The sequence below is a fragment of the Apteryx mantelli genome, chromosome 6, assembly GCF_036417845.1.
Source record: "Apteryx mantelli isolate bAptMan1 chromosome 6, bAptMan1.hap1, whole genome shotgun sequence".
NCBI lineage: Eukaryota > Metazoa > Chordata > Aves > Apterygiformes > Apterygidae > Apteryx > Apteryx mantelli.
In genome coordinates, this window is record NC_089983.1 from 41,015,987 (window position 1) to 41,032,337 (window position 16,351).

At 42.8% G+C, this 16,351-nt stretch overlaps 1 protein-coding gene and 1 long non-coding RNA gene across 2 annotated transcripts; one reads left to right on the forward strand and one right to left on the reverse strand.

Moving 5' to 3' along the window:
- Positions 1 to 9,710: 9,710 nt before the first annotated feature.
- LOC106498431 (5-hydroxytryptamine receptor 5B-like) lies at positions 9,711 to 10,318 on the reverse strand. Its single transcript, XM_013959657.2, is given in 2 exon segments — positions 9,711 to 9,880; positions 9,883 to 10,318. Coding segments are annotated over 2 exon segments (606 nt in total).
- Positions 10,319 to 12,681: 2,363 nt separating this feature from the next.
- Positions 12,682 to 14,261, forward strand: LOC106498443 (uncharacterized). Its single transcript, XR_001294970.2, has 2 exons — positions 12,682 to 13,959; positions 14,150 to 14,261. It is a non-coding gene; the product is annotated as an uncharacterized lncRNA (long non-coding RNA).
- The last annotated feature ends 2,090 nt before the right edge of the window (positions 14,262 to 16,351 follow it).

Below are 16,351 nucleotides of genomic sequence, written 5' to 3' on the forward strand. Positions count from 1 at the left end.
TGCAAGAGGGTCACTATCAGGTCTGCATGCAAGTAAATAGTTGTCTTGAAGATAGGGTATAGGCACTAAAATTTGGCCAAAGCGCGGTCATTAGAAACTACAAGGATGGCTGCTTACAGGAGACTTGTACAATCTTGAAAAACCAGCTTAGGATGGTCTCTTCTCTTTTATAAAAGAATCTCCTTCTGTGTCAGCTATTTGGGTTGGAAGGTTTATAGAGCAGTGACCATCTTACATACATGGGCACTTGGAAAATTCATCAGTGGTTCTGAATGAGGTCTTCAGCCTTTAGTTAAGTTTTAGACTCTTACGCATGTGTCTTCCTTCCATTTCAATTAAGCCTCCAAACACTAATTTGAACTACATCTATTCCATATGCAGACAATTCAGATTCAGAAGGGAAAGAGGTATTTAAATTGGCATTTACAAGTCTGAGCCACTATCTTAACAACTTCTTGAAAATCTAGGATATTAAAATCTCTTCATTCCCACTGAAATTGAGGAAGGGTGCTCTATAGGTACCTAAGATAGAGGTGTCTGTGGCTACAAGCACAACAGGCCATGGGGGAGTTCCACAGTACTACAGGGTATAAAGTACAGAGGAACCTTTTCTCACCATACACTGTATTAGCGAGATAAGACCAGAAGCCTCCCTTAATAAATTGGAAGGATGTGAGTTTTGACAGTATTTGTTCAAAACACTTATTCAGAAAGGAGTTGAAACTTGCCTAGGTCTCTAAGTTGCCCATATATCTGACGTCGAGCTCAAACTGACATCAAGTCAGCTATATGAATCTGCAATAAACTCTGCTTAAAGTTGAGCAAGTAATGGCAGACCATTTTTTCCTGTAGTGGCTGCATCATTTTTCCATTTTCAGAATACAAGATATGGACTTTGAATAATACCTATGTGACAAGGCTGAAAAGTGTGTCAGTCCCTAATGGAAGGAAAATGAACCTAGATGCTATTCCCGATGAGAGACTGCCAGAATACCGAAACTTTGGTAGAAGCTTTGCAGTCAGCACTCTCGCAGATGCGATGCCTGTTAACTTGGTACCTGTCAGAGATCAGACTGAGTGTGAGGGACTGCAGTGAGATCAAGATGCCAGTGGTGGTAGTAGTGGTGGAGCTGTAATCTGCGGCTCAGTCATCCTGTGGAGTTTTGTGCTGCTTGCCTCAGGGTACTGCTTTGAATCAACGGGTTGCTTAAGAAGCAGCAAAGGCAACACTATGACAAAGACAGGCAGCCTAAAAGGTTATATCTCAGCTTCAAAAGAAGCTAAAATGTTGTCTGGCCCCATCCAGGCTAGGATGTTTTGTCCTCAAAGTAACTAAAGAAGCTTTAGGAGGAGATGAGAGGGTCTGCCAGGGCCGTGTCAGTTGAGCTAGAAATATTCAGAAATACTTCCAGTATCCTAACCCAGGAACGGGGGGGAAGCTAAACAAATTGGAGGGATACAGGTACGCTGGGTAGTATGCGTGGAAATCTGTTTCTCTCTTTTTTAATTGTTGTGAAACAGGGGCTTTAGATGTTGAATAAACAATTAATTGGTTTGGAAGTACTTTTTTGGGGTCACTTTGACCCGATGGCATCAATAGCATTCTCAGGGTAGGAGAAGGTTGATGCAAGCTGACGAATTGTGGATTTTCCTCAGGCATAGTGAAGAGCACATCACCTGTGGTGCAAGGACCCCAGGCAGGGCAGTGCAGACACCTCATACCACTGACAAGCAGCCCAGGTGTTGCTGCCAGCAAGCTTGTCTGATGCTTTGTAGCAGCAAATGCATCCCAGGCCTTTTGGTACTGTGAAATAACAGCACATGCCATCCCCATTTATGTGGAGGTATCAGTTGTCTACCTTGAGCTCACCTGGGTTTCAGAAAGCAGGGAGGGCATAAGCCCTGCAGGGTGAGTGGGTGCAATGCAGATGAAAATTCGTGGCTAGATCCTCCTGTTGTGGAAGTGAGTGCAGGAGTATTTTAAATAGCTCAGAATAGCTTTGCAATTGACTCTAAAACTCCACTTAACCCCCAGGGGACATAACTAACCTTTACTTCACCAAGACTTCTAGCTGAAAACTGTTGCTTGCTAGTGAACACATGGCCCTTCATTTACATTAGGGTGTGGTTTTGGACTGCTTTATAGTCATCTATTTTAATTTCACATCAATTCAAGTAATGACTGAATACAGCATGTTTATTTCCTCCTTTCCAAATAAATTTCAAAAATGAAGCCAGCATCCTGCCCATATCACAACATTTTGGTATTGCTCAATTAGCAGTTCCCATTGACACTTTTGCTAATGAAGAAAAAGCTACAGAATGGCAGCTGCGATTGGCTAGATGAGATTAGTCTGGTGAGATTTGACAGTCATGGTATTATACGCGTATAATTCTTTGCTTCCAGACCTTAAAGGGGGGTATTCACCGCTTCAATCTTCTTTCTTTGCCAGACCCTGGAGCACCATGTGTGTATTTCCAAGGGGGAACTGTAAACTGTCAGTACACTTATATCCAAACATCTTTCATCTTTTTCTTTGTTGTTGCTAAATCTCCTTAAGTAGTTCCTGCACTTGAAAACTGTACATATCACAGGCACGTTCCCTCAAGAAATCTGTGTATTATGCAATAAAGGAATCACTTTCTCCTCCATGTCCCCTTTTATCTTTGCTTTACAAAAAGGTTCTTGAAAGCATTGTTGTAATTTTTGTTAAATGCTGTATAAATGAGAGGATTAAAGAAAGAATTGGAGTAGCCAAGCCAAAGAAAGATGCTTTTCCAGATGGGTGGGATGTTGCAGGAACAGAGGGGACTTATTAATTCTGTGATGAAGAAAGGCATCCAGCACAGTACAAAAACTCCAATTAAGATGCCAGCCATCAAAGCTGCCTTTTTCTCTTTCTGTTCTCTCCATGTTTCTCCATCTGTCTGGAAAGTGATAGCTGCATGACGAGCTGTAAACACCATCTGTGGTTCATGCGAAGCTTCCTTCACCTCAAAACAAAAGCAAACATGGATTCTTACCAAGACAATTTGTTTGAGTGAAGTATTATTTTTAAATGACAGCACGACATCTGTGCAGCTACCACAAAAGGCCCCAACTCCATTCCTTCCATGCTAAAAGAAAATGTCCCAGAGCGCCAAAATTACCAGACTTCTCATTATGTTAGAAAGGCTTCTGAGTGTGACTGACAAACAAAGGTAAATAAAGACTAACTGACGCCATGTGTGTTGTGGAAATTCTTTCTCAGATTATTTTACTGGATGCATTGATTCCTAAAGGGAAATCATGTTGTTAAGAAAGGCTAAGAAGGCATGTACCTTCTGCATATCGCTAAATTATTAGAATCCCAAGTTGTTACATGATCTTTGGGGTTTCTCAGGCCTGAATCGTAAATGAATTTCATTCCATGGAAGGCCCTTTGGGTCATTTCCCTAAGGTATTACAGAGGTCCCTATAACGAATGCACACATCCTTTGTCCTTGCTGGAGCATGGCACCGCTACTCATTCTTCAGAAGGGACAGAATACACCCAAAAACTCTCAGCTAAATCTGCTGGCAATTTTTTCCATCAGAACCTTTTTTAATGAAATGAAATCTTTTTTAAAAAGTGTCTGATCTTTGGAAAATACCAGTATTTCATTGCTAAAAAAGTAGTCTGAAATGCCTGAAATAAAACTGAATAGTTTGGATTTACTTCAGCAGAAAGTAAATTCATCAATACTATGAGAGGCAGAATTCAGGTGCCTTCTGCTCTTCCTTGAAGGAGATTGTCTCATCACAGGCACTTTTCCATCGTAAAGGGGCACAAAGCAGTGTGCCACGGGGGCTGTGGTCTGGTCAGAGTGCCCACACAACTTGTGACAATGGGAGCACAGCAAGGCACCTGAAATGATGTACCCTTAAGCACTGTGCTACCATTTTGAATTAAGATATAAAATACTTGGGCAGTAATCAAAGTATTTACTTAAAAAAACCCACTTTCCTGGGGAAGCATCACCGTGTGGTTTTCATTTCCCCTCTTCTATCATCTATTCTTCATTTTGCTCAGTTCTACTTGCAGTCTCACAAAAAGTACTGAGTTCGTTGCTGGAAAAAAAAGCATTTCAAGCATCATTCAGTTCATACTTTGGCTTCCACAGGAGCTGCATGAGAGGGCGGAACGTCAGCTACGCCGAGCTGCTGGCAGTGCGTCGTCTCCTTCTCTCTTGCTAAGGGCAAGACGTTCAACTGCACAGTGAGTACAGCACACAGCTCTGGCTGGCAGTGAGACCGTGCCAAACAGGTTCTGCACACAAATTAGTACTATGCTCAGAATTTGCCCAGAAGAAGATATTCCCATGTAATTTTACTCTCATGATTGAAATACCTGTGAGTTTACAGGTCTGCTAAGCGCTACAATTATGAGGAAAGCCCGCTAAAGCAAACAGTTTAAGGATGCAACCTGCAGCTCTAAAATTTGTCCAAGTGATAATTCATAGGAATTGCAAAAACTTGACATCTTTCCAAAGATGGCTTGTGGTTTAGAAATTAGCTACCTGTTCTACATCCACATGCCTCCTTCATGCAAGCTTTATAATAGATGAAGCGCCTCTATTTCATACGAGCATAGCAACTCCGCGAGTGAAGCACTGGCAAAGGCCAGACAATCACTCTTCAAGATGGATATCCCTGTCTTCACTCTCAGACATGAGACATGGCTGCAGAATGAAAGAGCAGCAGATTATGAGTGCAGGCAAATAATAGAGGAAAATGAAAACCACATCTGTCCGGACAATTAAAATGGGACACCCCTCATGTAGCAAGGATCACATCATTTGTCTGCAGGAGGACTTGCTCTGCATAACCTTAATCATACTCTGCAAAAAGGGATGAAGGTATGACATGAGGGCGAATCTGTGACAAGCAACCCTGAAAGATTACGTCTCAGCACTGAGGAATGGCTACATAAGCATGCCCCTTGGGAAGAGCCATACAAAGGATTTTGTCACTTGCATAGAACATATTTTGGGTACTATATTCAACCTTCAACCCCTACTCAAAAGATAGAGCTCACAGTGTGCCATCATCAGATCAGAGTTTCTTTTCAGTACTTTCAGTCTTCAGTTTTGTGACTGAACTGCAGAAATTGCAGATAGCAATTCTTCTATCACTTAATTTTATGTGGAGGGGTAAAAGTGATTTAATTTATTTTGATAGATGACACCACACTCCTCAAGTGTTTTCTCTAGTGCAACATGTATTTACAGCCTGATCCAGCTCCTACTGAAATCAGAGGAATTCCCACAAACTCCACTGGTTTGTAGATCAGACCTCTGAATACTAAACAGCAAGGTAAAAACAGATTATGTTATTTTTTCTAAATTACAGGATAGCAGTTCCCTTCATATTTACTTAATTTCTACTTCCTCTGTTGTCATAGTTGTGTTTTTTTTCCAAATAATTTTTTACTAGTTCTGTATGGGACTTCTGAATACTGTTGTGATAATAGTAATAATAAAAGTGCAAGTAGAAGCCTATCACTTCAGGAAAAACAGTGGTTTCTCCCATGGAATGTTCTATTAAGTAAATTGCATAAATATCTCTGGCAGACTGGAGCTATTTTGCTTCACTTTTCCCTAAGAAATGCTTTCAAAAGCCAAGAATACACAAAGTGTTCTTTAAAAGGTAATGGATATCGCTGCTCAGCAAAAAGTCCTTCAGCCTGTGACTTCAACAAGCATTTGAACGTTGGAAGTTGTATTAAAGTTCATCCTTCCATGACCATCCCAGCATCTAATTCTCATCCCCATACACTGTTTCCAGCCGGCCAGCCGCACGCACTGGGGATGACGCTCACTCAGTTGCCTTTCTGTCAGGCGTGCCTGCTGTGACACCTGCGTTTTGTGCACTCCCGGCATGGGGTGCCAGTCCCCGGTAGGAGTGTTGCCAGTCTTGTTTTATAGTTTTCCACATAACTTTCAATATTTTCTCCCCAATCTTGAGGATTACCAAAGCTTCCTCTGTCTTTTGAAAAAATTCTGAGAAGAATCAATCTTCCTTCATAATCCGATTACCATCTTCTCTTGAAAAAGAGTCTGGCCCTGCAATACACTCGACCATTATTCCTGTGTCATGTGGAACAAATGACAAGCCCAACATGAAACTTTTTGTCCCATTTAGGGCTTAGTGATGAGCTCTAGCCAACAGCCTGTGACAGAAGAATAGGAGATCACAGACTGTAAATTAAAGCAATCCATGAAGATGCCTTTGCTAATACGGGGGAACTCTCTAATCTACAAGCACCTCTATAGGGTATTGCACATAGTTCTCATTCAGCAGCTAGGAGCACACTATGCTTTGGGCACAGACTTCGTTCCCTTAGCCACTGCTAGTCAGGGCCCGTGGGGAAAAGGCTGGAGTGAAAGACTGCTACTCTGAAGCCAAAATTAGATTCTGAATTTGTGAAACCAGCTATTTCCAGGACAACAGACTCTCAGAAGTGAAGAGAGGACCACTTTCCTGTGAGAGTATCATAAAGAGAGCTGAATGAAGGAAACGGGCTCTCAAGTACACGTTCTCCTTCTGCACTAAAGACACAAAGGAATCACTGGCAAAAGGAGGTTGGTTTTAGATTCAGAGTTCATTCGACTATTACTCTATGTGGATTAGCAGTCACAGCTCAATGGCACTTCTGTTGTTCCATCTATCCCCAGGAAATTACTTCTACTGAATGGCTTTATGTTGCTTCACAGAGCTGTGTGTTCCTAATTCCTATGTTCCTAACAGTGTTACAAAAAACATGCCACCAAAGAACTTCTACTGAAATCCCTTGTTTTAAATTGTTCCTTAAGGCTTTAACGATTGTTATTACAGGTCCTTCATGGCAGACACTGTGCACGTATTTGTACTGTACCTCCAGGGTCTGCAATATCTTCCAATTTAAATAACAGTAATCATGATAAATACCAGTCAAATCTACCTTATTACCGCAAATTTAGAGTTTTGTCTATTACAGTGTGATTTAGCAAAGAAAAAATCATTATTGTCTCAGTGCAGTCTTGACATACTTTTTGGTCTTTGAACAAGAGCATGAGAAACTGAAATGCACCACAAAGAATCAAAACATATGAAGGTCTACACTTTTTTTGTATGTTCCACCAATCCTGACAAAGAAACACGCTCTTCCGGACAGTTTTGCTTTGTTTTCTTGTATATCTCATCTATTTGCACAGCCAGGCACAGAAATAAGAAATACAAGGCCGAGACTTCCTTCAGAGAAGGAGAACATGCTTTCTTTCCCATTGGGGAGACTCAACTGGCCAAGGTGCAGAACGACACTGCACAGTTTGGAGCACTGAACATAAAACCAGAGGACCTGACCCAAATCCCATCAAAGTAATGGGAAAGACTCTCACAAAATTGATACGCTTTGGATCAGGCCTTTATTATACATAAACTATGCAAGGTACCTTGGGGGGGGGGAAAGCATCAACAGAACTTGATTTTTAGCTCATCATGCTGAAATTGAGGCCTGATCCTGCATCGTTACATATAAGTAATCCTGACATTCAGATTATGCCATCCTGGTTTTTGCTGAGCAAAGCCTGTTGTACAAGGGAGTTCATTGATTTAAAAGGGCACTATCCAGCACTATATCTGGTGTTTTTCAAGCAGTCTCATTTATTTCAATTGGTCTGTTTACAGAGAGAATCATTACCTACTCTCAACAGGGGATGACAGACTATAGCTCTCTGTCAGAGAAGGTATGTCACTGCTTTTTTACATGAGGGTCACTCACATCAGTATGGACTGTAGAATTGACTTTTCAGAGTTCATAATAAGCAAACAAAGAATTATACAAGCATCAGCCTAATTTAGGGTCTCAATTCTGCAATTTTAGGTTTCAAAGGGAAGTAAGAAACAAGCTCATTTTCTGGAGGGAGGCTGCACTATGTTGTATTATATTAAAAGATCTCAGATATTTTTCAGAAATTTCAGATTTTTCTTAAAAGACTTTAAAAAAATGTTTTTCAAAAACTCAAGTAAATTTAAGACAAAGGACTACTCAAAATAGTTGTTTTAAACTTGATAGACATCGCTGTAAGAGTGTAGGAACTGACCCCATGTATGCCAACTCAGCCTGGAGACAACTGCCCTTTCTCGGTAGGTATGTGCAGTAGCAGCCGGCAAAGCACCTTGGGGTCTGACTGCTGGCTGAAAAGCCATGTACAAGCCACCAAGGCATGATTATAATTCTTCCAGTTGGTGCATCAGTTTCTTCAGGCATTTCTACTGCCATGTGAGTACTACGACCTCAGATCCTTTTCTCCTTAGGTTACCTTGCTAGAATTAGCCAGCTGCACTGCTGGGTATACCTCAGCCCACGACCTGCAGCTTTGGCATGCAGTACCTGAGCGCAACACAGAGATTTCTCCCAGCAGGGACTCCTGCCGTTACTACTCGCCTTCAGGTGGGAAGCACTGCCAGCCTTTGACATCTGCTGCTGAAAGCCCACCTAATATTAGTCAAAACAGTGAATCCAGGGTGCCTGGGGTGAGAATGGACAGAGATGCAGAGGGCACTTAACCCTGAGAGTAACAGTGAAAAAGAAGAGTGTTGCTGGGTGAGGATGACAGGTGCAGGGAAGGAAGAAAGGAAGCAGACGAAGGAGAGACATTAGGGGAGAAAGAAACAGCAAATAAGAGTGAGTAAGTAGGCGAAACAAGAGAAGTGGAACAGAACTTGCCCCATCACAGAGAGGGACAGTGTGGAAAAGTACTGAAGCAGACAGCCCGTCTAATTGCACCTGGGTGTAGAGTAGCAAATCTGAGTCACCTCACTAGGGCTGCCTCTCACCCTGGAAATGCTATCTTTGTGTTTGCATCTGAAAAAAATCTGCTTTCCCAAAGGAACAGCAGTAACATCAGGGGAAAACAGAAGTGATGTATTTGAAGATTCTTTTCCAAAATTAACTACAAAACTGCTACTTTGCCAGTGGTCACAATGAATCCTGCTCCTGTGAGCTTAAATGGGTCCAGGATAAAACTCAGTGAATGCATCTGTTAGCTCAGAAAGCAAACTGAGAAGAAATGCATCCCAAATGCCAGCTTCCTTCATCTACAGGTTCATTAAAGGTACAGATGTTTGCAGCAGGTCATCAGCTCTTCCTTTAGGTGGCGAGTGGATATTTCTATGAGAACCACAGAAGTCTCTTTCCTTAAATCAGCAAATGAAGCTGCTGGGACAAAGGGAAAGTTGCCACTATATACTAAATGTAGATTCAAGAATCACTGTCAGAAAAGGAGAAATTAAAATGTTAATTGCTGCAAAGGTAAGAAAGATGAAGAACCGCTGGCTTAAAACATTTGCTGGTAACACAAAACTAGTATAGACATACTGGCAATCCCTCCAAAATGAGTAAATTCAAACTGAAGAGCCAATTTTTAAAACGGGTCTTGAGATTTGCAATGGATGCACGTGTCATTTCACTGCGCACATTCTCGTAGCACAACACCTGAGAGAAAAAAATGAGAAAACAACTCTCATCCCCGAGTGGCACTTTTTGAGCGGCTGCTTACAGCCCACGCCTGCGCTGTAGCCGGGCTAAGCACACACGGCCCCGGGGAGATGCGGGGGCTCCTCGCCACGCGCAGCGCACCAGCCAGCCTCGCAGCCAAGCGGGAGCACGGGGGGCGGCGCGGGGCTCTCCCGGCCGGGCCCTCCGCCATTACCTCCACAGCCTGGGGCAGGGGCACCACGGCGTTGCCCCGGCAGCTGTGGGCCGCCCGGTAGACGCGCCAGTAGACAGGGAGATGGCGGCAGCCAGGGCCCCAGCGAGGGCGACCATGGCGTTGGAGGCGCGGCGGCGGGCGCGTGGCGTGTACTCCAGGTGGCGGCGATGGAGCAGTAGCGGTCCAGGGCGATGGCGGTCATGTTCCGGATGCTGGCCGTGCAGCACGGCATGTTGAAGCACACCCACACGTGGCACAGCTCCCGGCCCAGCTGCCACCGCCGCCTGTCTGCTGCCTCCTTCGCCAGGCCCAGGGGCATCGCCAACGCTGCCACCAGCGCATCCGAGCCCGCCATGGAGGCCACCAGGTTGTGGGGCACCTGGTGGAGAGCCTTCACCCGCAGGATGGTCGCCAGCACCAGCAGGTTCCAGAGGAAGGTGGCGAGGGTCAGGAGCGCCAGCAGGGTGAGGATAAGGATGCTGAAGTCGGAGAAGGGCTCCCGGCCGCTCCACATGCTGCCACCGCCCCGCAGCTCGGAGGCGGCGTCGGCCGAGGAGCCGTTGGTGTCCATGTTGGTCTGGCACTGGCCGCGGGTCCCCGCCATGGCCGCCCCTTCCCTTCCCTCCCCGCCTCGCAAGCGCTTTCCCCTTCCCCGACCGCCGGCGGCGCCGGGAGCCGCCCCCAGCCGCAGTGCTGGCGAGCGAGCGCCCACGGCGGGGCTCCCCCTCAGCGGCCGCCCGCCGCCGCCGCCGCCATGCGCTGCCGCTGCCAGCAACCCGCTCCCTCCGCTGCCCTCGCCCCCGTGAAGTGGCTGCGGCAGCAGCGGAGGAGGAGGCTCGGCGAGGTCCCGGGCACGGGCGGGCACGGGAGAGGCGGCGGCGCCTCCTCCCCCGGTGCTACCTCCCCCCTGCCCCTCGGCGGCGCCGCGGCCGCTCCCGCGGGCGAGGGGCGCCCCCCCTCCCCCCGCCGCCATGTTCCCCTCAGCGCGCCCGCAGGCGGCCGGGCAGTGACGGGGTCGGGGCTGCAGCCTTCAGAGGGGAGTGTTTCACGCTTGAAAAGAAATTCCTGAAGCTTCCCTGCGTTTTTAGGTCTGTTTTGAAGCAGGGTAATGGCAGGAGCGAGTTATTGATAAGTACCGGGCACCCGGCCTCTGAAAGCGCATAATTCTCCCGGCTGCTTCAAAATAATTGCCCTCGAAATGGAGATGCTTCAAAAATCATCTTACACCTTCTGTAAATCCTCTTTTAAAGGTCTGTAATAGTCTTTAACAGGGTGATATGTGTGAAGGAAGGATAGTGACGAGCGTCGTCGCTTTGCGAGGTGACGGCTATTTTGACTATCATCACACAGCAACGTGGATGCGGTTTTATCTGTAAGCTGTGTTTCTCTGGGAGATCCAGCCTGCTTTCATTCCTGGGGTCCTTTGCTACACACAACTAATGTTTCACCCGGCTTCCCCATAGTCTGTTGCTAGCACAGTTTCAGTGGACGTTACTGGACAAAACCTCAGGCTGTTTTCAAAATCACCAGGCTATGTAGTGCTGCTGAGAGCTCGCCAACGGGGCTTCAAATCGTTCACGGTCAAAATGAAGGTCAGTGAAGTTCATTTGCTCATGTACACTTATAATCAATGACTGTAACAGGATAGAGTTTTGGGACGGGGTTGTTTGCCTATATTTGAAATAAGGAATATTCACTTTCACTGAAGAAATAACATGATCTGACAAAATAAAAATCTTCACGACACCGCTGACTACCCCGCGGCAAGAAGGGTCTAGGTTGGCTTACTCAGGAGTCGTGACTTCAGAAGCTGACACACAATAAAATATAGAAATCAAAGACACAGATTGTATCAGAACAACCAGGCTGTTTTGTTTGGTTAATTTTTGGATGCCACTTCACTCACTAGATGAACAATACAGAACCAAGAACTGGACTTGATTTCAGCAGGTCTTTCACGTAGTAATTCTAGCAGACGCCCTGGTGTAATCCGGGAACAAAGAGAAAACTACCTGCATTTCATACCAGCTTTCCTTACTAGGAGAAAAGAACGAAATATTTTTCATTTTGCCACCTGACCTTCCCCCCTACCCAGTAGTTAGCAGAATTTGACTGAGCTTCACAAGGAAAAAAGCCTTTTCACAGTTCACATTGCAACAATCGTTATTCCAATTCTGTGAGCTTAAAAAAGGAATAACAGAATCTCATCACAATCTGAATAACTCAGCACAAACTTGGTATAAAAGAAAAACAGGAAACAAACAAAAAAATCCAGACTAAACGTAGAAGTTTCATGTTTAAGGCCCCAAATGGGTCAGAATATGATCTCATGTTGGTTCCTGCTCCTGCAGGAATGATGTTGTCTTATTCTATTACAAAGATACTTAATGTATGGCTTGCAGACTATGTGTGGAAACCCACTATGAAAGCAGCCTAGATGATGTCAAAATCTCTCTTTCTTAGAAGCCCTGTCTCCCCCATCCCTCTACTCCTATTAATTATGTCTACAGTATATGCCACATTTGCCTAGTTACATTTCAATCCACAAATCAAATGCACTGAAATTTTGTGCTTCTTCCTTCGCTCTCGGAAAGCTTCCACTTGTCTGAAATAACTTAGTCCTATAATATTGAGACTTGAATGTTGAGATTTGAATAAAATCTTAAAGGACTTTATTTTTCCATGCTAATTACTCTATTTCTTTCTTGTCCTGTGAATGCAAAGTCCTAGTGCTCCTGGAAGATTGCTATGGCAACACGTTACAGTAGCTCAAGGACTAGGGTATACTTTTCCAAGTAGAAGAGGGACTTTCTAAAAAATTAGGAGAACTGCAGATATTCATGTATTCTAAATAGCAGAAAAGCAAGTAAATATCAAATGAAAGAATAAAAAACCCCACAAACACACAACCAAACAAAAGCACAACAGACTGCTTCTTCTACTGAGCAACTAAACTAAAGGAGGATCTATTTTAGTTTTGTTTACAGTTACAGTATTAGAAGTTGATATCATGCCCAAGCACAATGAAAACAATGAAAATCACTTTTCATTCAATAATACTTTTCAATGACCTCAGAAGCTACAAACTGCATCTTCGTAGTTTGATCTCTCAGAGTACATATATCCTCAAAAGATGACCGATACTGCCAACTGCTTCACTGTTCTTAAAATAACTAAATAAATACATAGCTAAGGACCTAGAGCTAGATGAGGAAATTAACAGTAAATACTGTACGTTTGGAGGCTTGTGGGCTCAGAAGTCTGAGGGATACAAAACACAAAATGGTAGAAAATAGCAATCTACTTATAAGTCTAATTGTAGAAATCCAATTTAGATGTTAGATGTATCTGCATCCAGACTTTGATTAAATTGTATCTCTAATTTACATGTGGATTTACTGTGAGAAGTGACTATTATTTCATCAAGTAAACTCTGCCCTTTGATGATTATTTTGTCAGTCCAGTTATATCCTTCTACTCTCCCATGCATAGATGAGCAATGATGTTAGGATTGAAGGGAGCTTTCTCATTTGATTTCTGTGGTATAGCAGCAGCCATGACTTCTTGCATCTTTGGAAATAAGGATTTCTAGGCAAAAATCAATTAAGTTTTGATCTTGGAAGCTAGACAGTGCTCACATTTTGGCCAACACATGCTGGCCAGTGTGCATAACAGTACAGAATTAAACGTGTTAGTCCCTCTATAACTACATATGGAGAATAAATATCTATGCTCAGACTATGCAGAAGGTCCTTACTTCTTTCTTTGCAACATTTCTCACTTTTCCCTGGTGTCCTGAGATTTGCTAAGAGAGAAAAGGACTTGTGACAGAGTTGAAGAGTGTAAAAAGTTCCAGAACATATTTCCCAGTTCTTATCACCTTACGAAGTACCACCTGCAAAACTCACACTTCTGTCTCAAAAGTCTGCAACCCTCCTGTAGAGGCTATATCCCATTCAGATCGGTGAAATCACATGAAGTCTTGTCATAATTAGATTTTTTTTTCTGTCAATCTTTTAAGTTTTTAGCATAGCTTAATATTCCCTGCACCTTTATAATTCCTGTCCAATCTCCTCCTTGCTCAATTGTGCTAAAGATGCTGCTGTCTTCGTCACACAGCTACCCAGACCTTCTTCATTATAGCTCTCTGTCTTACAGCACTTTCAGGAACACCATGCTGCTTAGGAGCAGGTCTGGAGGATGATGATTCATCCAGATAACAGGCTTAACTCCTTACATGAACTGGTGAGCCGGTTTTCATATTCCTGTTTGCTGTTTTTTTATAGCAAATACATACAATTTAAATATCATTTACATTTTTCACAAATTTGCTTTTATCTGTTAGAAGTGGATTATTTTTATACCATTTTATACCATAGGGACTATACTGAACTTTACTGTTCTGATGCATTTTCCATTTTCTTTCTTGTTTTAGGTACAGAGGTCCTGTGAGAGCTTCTAGCAGATGGATTTTTATTCTATTCTGTGTTCTCTGTTTAGCTCTTTATTAGAAAACCAGCCTCCTTTATAAAACACTCTTCAGAAAACTGTTATATAAGTGCTGCAATTATTTTGATAAATATCTAGAAAGACTTTCAGCTCTAGGAAAAAACAAACCCTCAAGAGCCTTTTGGCAGCTGGATCCATATTTTTATGACTGAAAATGTGATAAAGAGAATGTAAATGTCACATAAATGCTAGCTATTATTATTAATAATGACCAAATCTTTGACAGAATAATTTCCATTCAAATAATCAGGTTTATGCAACCCATGAGGATGCAAGCCACTACTATGGGGTTTTCAAATGTAAGGGCCAGCCTGCAAAGACTTGGATACCTGCATAAGTTAGGTTTGCCACAGGGATGTGTGCACATACGTTCTTTAGACAGATACAAGCCCTAGCACAGGTAAGGCTATTATGAAGGGGATTATACATTAAGAGTTTTGCTAACATTAGGCATTTCTTCTGTTAGAGCTGCCACAAGAAAAAAACTCAGCTAGTAATCTAGAATTGAGTAACTAATTTGCTTGGCCATGATTATTGGCTTCTGCTACCACCAATAAGGTTGAGGAGGAACTTTTTTTTTTTTTTTAAACATTATTTTCACTATGCTATAGAAGTCTTGGACTTTCCACTTCTGGATTTTAATGTTTTTAAGTGTCAGATTCAAAGTTATTTAGGAGCCCACATCCATTGATTTCTATTGTAACTGAAGACAGAGAGTTGAAGTGCCTAAATACCTTTTGGATTCTAGTTCTAGATCACTTCAAATCTGTCTAGCAACTCTCTTCACATTTTTTGAAAGTTGTAAGTTTGATAGAAATGGCATTCCCTCCCCAGACATAGAGTTTACAAAACATTCCACATATGGCCCACATATTACTATTAATTTATTCCACTGCCATTACAGACAATGTGGAGTGAATGTAGAGTAAAACATCATCTTTCACCTGTGTTTGTATGAAATTACCATGAGTGCAGGTCTGGAATCGATATATGTATTGTCTATTTTTCTGTGCAGTACTTTTGAATAGGAAAAAAAACTTAAAGAAAAAGATTCTTTGAATCAGTTTGAGATGAATTAAGATCTGTTCATCTTAGGAACCCTCACAAATAAGGTACTTTGTTATCTCTCGGTAGCAATACAAAATGGCCTCCACATATACGACTAAGAAATCCTGTGCTCACTTCTCTTCAGCTTTTGAATGAACTGAAAACAGAAGAAGCAGCTGTCACTGGTGGTGGCATTTGCAAAGCAGGTATTTGTCAGCAGGGACCAACTCAGGTAGCCAGCCTGTTTTCTTATTCATCCCTCTTCCCATAAAGAAAGGGTTTTATTAATTAGAAGTGACAATATATCAAGAACACTTATCAGGAGCTTACAAGGAAGACTCAGTAACTCTTACAGATTCACATGGTCTGTCAATCTCTAAGAATAAATGTCTAGTTTTAGGTAGGCAGAGCAGCACTTTTAATACTCCTGTGACTCTCAACATTCATAGGTGATTGCAACCACTTAGAGACGAGCCCAGAAACCCCTGCATGGCTAAGCATCTGCAGATGACAGCCAAAAGAAAGAGGAATATGTGGAAGACTGTGGAGTTATTATACAAGATTTTACAGGGCCTATGATTTTCTTCTTTTTAATGACCAATTGACCAAGAGGAAAAAATAGTAGAAGACTTTATGTTTTTGTGTTGTAGCTAACAGTTCATCTTCCCAAATACTTCTGTAATCATAGAGTACGCTCAGATTTTTTTTTGAAAGGGTGAATGCAGTTCTTAAGCTGGATGACACTGATCTAACAAATAGTGTGTCTAGACAGCACCCTGATTTTCCTTTCATCTTCCATCCTCTTAATGGCACCCTACATCTAACTCTTCTCACAATTCCATATCAGAAGTATGGCCAAGAGAAAGAAAAGGTAATCTCTTCCCCATGTGGCCCTGCAATAAAGAGATTTGACACAAACATTAAAGTATTTATGACTTTGACATAAGCCAGCACATTTTAGAAGGAAAGAGCATTCCAATTCAAGCGGCAGGATTCCTACTGTCAGAGCTCCTCTATAAACCTAGAGCAAACAAAAGCATCAGGAACAGTTGTGTGAATACTCTTATCTAGCCAAGCAGGT